The 5,451-nt window shown below is 40.5% G+C and overlaps 1 protein-coding gene across 1 annotated transcript in view; it reads right to left on the bottom strand.

Annotated features, from left to right (window-relative positions):
- DACH2 (dachshund family transcription factor 2) overlaps positions 1-5,451 on the bottom strand; it is a gene marked incomplete at its 5' end in the record, with an annotated part of 137,553 nt that overhangs the window by 63,374 nt on the left and 68,728 nt on the right. Inside the window, one exon of the mRNA XM_010131878.1 lies at positions 2,468-2,623. Coding sequence (XP_010130180.1) covers positions 2,468-2,623 — 156 coding nt within the window. The remainder of the gene's footprint in view (positions 1-2,467; positions 2,624-5,451) is intronic.

The following is a 5,451-nucleotide window of genomic DNA, read 5'->3' as shown; positions in this document are numbered from 1 at the left end:
ACACACAGCTGTAAAGTCAGACAATATTGGCAAAATGAAGATACAACAGTGTAGAAATGATCTCTATTAAGAGCAATAAAGGACAAAACACAAAACATGTGGTTATTTGCATGTTTTCTCCAATACATCAGATGTACATTTATTAATAAGTTTATCTGACAATATACTCCTACCAAGCCCTCTTGCTATCATTAGTTCGCATACACAGATTTTCGTATTGGGACTATTTCTTGAATAGGGGAAGCTGTGGGTTGGACTACAGACACTACTGAGCTACTGTACAGATCTGTGAACTGGAAGATGTAATGACAGGTTAAAATTGTTGCCAGAGGTTTTAATTTCCAAGAAATCACTTTTAAGTCGTCTTCTGCTATTATGAGAAGGTATGAAATTCATTTGGTCCAACTTGCAGATCTTGACGTTGCGAAAAAGGTGACGTTGCTGCTGGCAAGAACTGGATTCTCGTGTTTCATTAGTAACTATGTCAGCATGTGTACTACTTCTTGTATTTAGAAATGACTACAATGGAAAGCAAGACCAAGAGTCCAATTCACTACAAAAATTTACAGGTTATATTGCATTTAAGAATTCTTTAGAGAGACCACTTGAAGACACCCATATTATTTTTTCAGGAAAAGAAAGAACTCATTCTGCCAGACAAATGTCTTACCGTTTTTCTAAATGGAATTTAGATTAGAAATTCTCATTAAAATATTCAGGCACAAGTAGTAACTAACAATCATATAGCTAGTCATAACCATATGCTATTCACATTAATTATTTCTAGAAGTTTTTTAACTTTCGGCTCTAATGAGAAGGCCAGTCACCATTTTAGTGTATGACAGAACCCACAATAAAAAATATCGCTGACTGATACAGCTTGTTACTCCAGTACAATCTGACTATAGTGACAAAAATAACCACTGCACCCACCAGGAAAGGCAGAACTGTGTATATTCACTATTCCTGTTTAGCTTGAGTATATCATGACCAACAACTGCGATGTCTTATGATTCACTATATAATTTATATGATGATCCACGCCAACATTAATTACGATAGGTAATAAGCAAAGCCCACATACATCTCCCATCAATTAAACCACACTCACAATCCCCTTCAGAGCCTACATCCCTAAGACTTTGCTCCCCTGCAGAGCCCCCTTAACAGCCCAGTAATCTTTCCTCTTACTCTACAAGAGTTCCAAAACTCCCAGACACCATCTGGCCGCGTTGAGTTGTATGTCTACTTAAAGTCCAATTGACATGCAAACTAAATGCAAACTACAAACAGAATTTAACAGCACATCACCAGTTTTAAGACACAATCCGTCAAACATTTCAGAAGACTATGAAGAAAAGATACCCTACATTTGCAAATCATTGGACATAATGTTTGACATTCAATAAACCCTTTGATAGCCTACAGGTACTTGCCTACTATAATATCTACTGGAAAATATCCTTACCATTTTCTTTAACAGCAAACACAGTATCCCTGTATGTAAAATACATACAAGTACTGAATTATGCAGGAATATGAAATGGAAGGATGAACTACAGTGAATTTCAGTCCTAGCATCTGGTGATTCTCAACTACTGACACAACCCAAAATCTCAGGTCCATACCCTTCAATGAGCAAAGAAAACCCACATCATAGGAGTCTTTTCAATAGCTTTGACTTGTTCAAGTCAAGAGGCCCTACACAGGTAGCAACTATCCACTATCTACTCGTAAAATTGTGTAAAGAGCCAGGAATATCATTCATCCGTTAGAACTAACACCAAAAGTCAACTTCCAAACCTCTGATGAAGAGGATGAAGAGCTTAAGCAAACAACAAGAATTCAGCAATAGTGAGATTTTCCTTCTTCATCCATCATCATCTGTTAGAATTACCTTTACTCCTGACTAATTTGTAAACCGTTAATCCTGAACATCTTTCTTGAAACAACTTCACCTTTCCTTGCTCTTTGGGTGCAAAGGAGAAGAGCAACTGTTGGCTTTGAAGGGAGCTTTACATTCCAAATCCAAACCTTATCTGTGTCACTTTATTCCAGTTGCTTTGGATAGCTGGGTTCAAAAGATGACCTTGGCCACACCTAACAGGTAACAAGGCGAAACAAGGCAGAGGACCTAGCTCTCATTTTTATTTGGTGGTCAGCATTTTTCACCTGGAACAGAATTTTCTCATACAGCTAAAATTCTAAGTAACTTAAGGGTTATTGTTCCCCCCAGCAGCGAGTGACTACTCCAAGAGGGTGGCTGTCTCTTCAGAGAGGGCGGCTGTATCCCTGTGGGTGGCTTGGACACGATGCACAAGTGCAGCAGGCAGTGGGAGGACCAACCCTGCTGTGGCTCATGAGTTCTCATCCCTTTCCCCCCGCTCCAGGAGGCTGGGAAGGAATACAAGCCCAGCCTCCAAGCAGGACCCATGCACTTTTTTTGGTCTAAGAGCACGGTACGTACTGTTGGTGAGCAGGTGATTCTGCTGGAGAGGACTGAGCGGGTGCGCACTCCCAAGGCTTGACTGCCCTGATAGTGTGGGATGACCAATGCTGTGCTGTGATCCTGTCGTAATGGGAGACTGAAGCTTGTCTTTATCCCAGGAGGATTCACTCCCACCTGCAAAACAGGGTACAAACAAACTATATATAAATGGCATGTACTTTTCCTTAAAAGACACGTTGCTTGGTTAGCAAGGAGCTAACACTCTACCACAGCCAAGCCCCCAGCACAAACGCAGCACTGAAACCTACACCTGAAGGGTTTTTTAATAAAGTAACAAACATGCATTGGACCAAAAGTAGGATTAGAAACTTTCAGCATCACCTACCTTCCAAACACTAGTTTCTGGAGACAGGAAAAGCTAAATGTTTATGGATAAAATCATCCAAGTAAACATCAGTCACAGTTAAGTAAATAAGGCAGAAATGGAACATCTGAGACACTGACTCACAATCTCCTGCTTTCCCAGGGAGTCAGGCCACCCAGTCCCCACCAGAGACTGCGCAGTGCCCACCCTCAGGCTCGTTGGGTCTCCCGCTGCTGCTGAAGGGTCCAGATAACTTATGCACAGTCACTACTGTCTGCAACACAACCACAGCAGAGAGACCTAGGCACCTATGTGCTGGGTCTACAATACCCGTCTGGCCTCCTGGGGAGAGGGTGTTCTGCAGCAATTTTACAGAGCGTGGTTTTCTTCAGTATTGCACACAGACACCTGAATAACAACGAGTCCCTTTTAAACAGCTGTTCGGTAAACCATGTTAGTGAATTCTGAAATACAGCTGGTCTGCAAAACAAAGCCCCTGAAAGTTAGATTGAAAACTTCTAGACTGAAAAGGTATTTTAAGTACCCTGCCTTCTCAGTACGCCCCCCATTTTCAATTAGATTATAGATCATTAGGAAAATGTGTAACCGTAGTATTGACTTTGTTTGGAATTTATGAACGCAAATTTCAATATTTAAGTACATTACTGTGATGCAGCAGATAGAGGCAGCAAGAAAAAAAAACATTTTAATGGAATATGAAAGTAACAGAAAAATTCCATTCTTTATGGCAACACCTAGCTAATAAACATGATTAATACAGCTAAATGAAAAAGTTTGAAAGATCAATGACTGAGAAAAAAGGAAATCACTCCATCATTTTAGCACCATGTCCAATTACCTTCCTACAAAAGATTTGTAATTTGTAAAATGATGAGTAATACACTGACAAAGAAAGATACACTGAATTATGCCATGTGATATAATACAACATGGCACAGTGCAATAATTAGACGAACTACTCCAGTTAAGCTGTGTCAGCATCGCTGTTATTTAATACATTGTCCATCAGCTCTTTCAAATGGCATTTGAGAGTAGAGAAGTTGTTCCTTCTGCCTGTTGTGAAACACAGGTGGTTATTATTTGGTAAAGTATTTCTCAAGTTAAATGTGTAATTTAAAAAAGACTGTCCGATTAAATGCTTCACATTTGATTTTACCAAAGGAGTTTTATTTTCCTCTCTATGCTTTTCCAGTAAATTTAACTTGTACACTACTTTTCCTTAGAAAACACATATGACATTTACCTTAACATGAATTTTTTGCTTAGAAATAGGTTTTGTACATGTAACTTCATGCACCAGGGCAGTGGCCTCGAAAACTGCGCGCAAGACAGTTTGCCAGAGGTCTCTGAATGAAAAGAAAAAACTGCACTTTGTCTGAAAGCCTCCCTCACCTCGTTTGCTTCCAACCCCAGGCACAGATGGTCTAAACTCTCAGCTCATTTATTTATTTCTGGAAGTTTCTCTTGTCTTTCCAAAGCCTCATGCATCTACCCACCACACTTCTGTGGCCCGAAGCTGTGGTGTCAGAGAGCCTCAGCAGCTTTCTGTGCCCAGCTGTACAACTGTTGCACGTTCCGTAGGAAACCACGATTATTCCTACTTTACAGGTAGAGAATTGCACTGTGCAGAAAAGTGACCTATGGAAACACAGGACACCTGCACGGACTGGGAAACTCAATTTAAATTATGTCGTACAGCCCAAATCACTGGAGCAGTTTTCCTTACAGATGGGGACAATAATAACTTCTTTCCCTGCAAACTCCACTTGCAAATCTGCTCCAGTATTCAGTGCCAGCAACACAAGAATAAACCGCACCACACTTATCTCTACAGACCGTTCCCGTATTCTTATGTTCCCTATCACCCTCCTTAGAGAAAGGACAAAAGTCCTGCTGAGTGTACGATGTATAAGGAAAGCGCACATTAAATTAAGTGTATCCTTAGTCTGCAGCACACCACAGCGGTACCCGCTCCGTCGCTTAATCCAGGCTGCACGTAGACTATGTAGTCACAGGTGTCTTATGAAGAACACCATCATGACAACAACTTCTTCCACAGAACTGTTCAGTTGTGATGTGTTTTATATGGGCAGTGAGATTATCTCCAACTTACAAGGGGACAAGTTGAGGTGCAGAATTAAGAAGCAACTTTCTCCTTGTTACCCGGTAGACTAACGAGGAAAGTCAGGTCTCACGGGTCCTACTCCTGTGCTCTACACCACAGACACTCCCATTTCATCCCACCCACAGTCCCTTTGCACAGCTAAAAAATAAATAGTTCTAAAAGCAAACTTGCATCCTTCCAAGTATCTATTCCCCTACAGTAAGAAAAATTTATATATACATTAATAGTAAGCTGGAACGAGATTCACTTTATAAACCAACTATGGCAATGTACTCAGTCCTTTCACTACCCTGCAACTTGACAAAAAGCATTAATATTTGAGCATACACATTTTTTTATTTAGTAACAGAGCTGTCAGGGTAACAGCAAGCACATATTTGACACACACATATATAGCTATGTTTATTTTTAAATTCTTTGTTGCTGTAACAATCAGAAATGAATACAATCCCCCCCCCCCCCCCCCCCCCCCCCCTCACATATTCTTTTTCA

This window comes from Buceros rhinoceros, unplaced genomic scaffold (genome assembly GCF_000710305.1).
Source record: "Buceros rhinoceros silvestris isolate BGI_N320 unplaced genomic scaffold, ASM71030v1 scaffold5902, whole genome shotgun sequence".
In the NCBI taxonomy this organism is placed as follows: domain Eukaryota; kingdom Metazoa; phylum Chordata; class Aves; order Bucerotiformes; family Bucerotidae; genus Buceros; species Buceros rhinoceros.
This window is presented reverse-complemented; position numbering and strand designations above follow the sequence as displayed.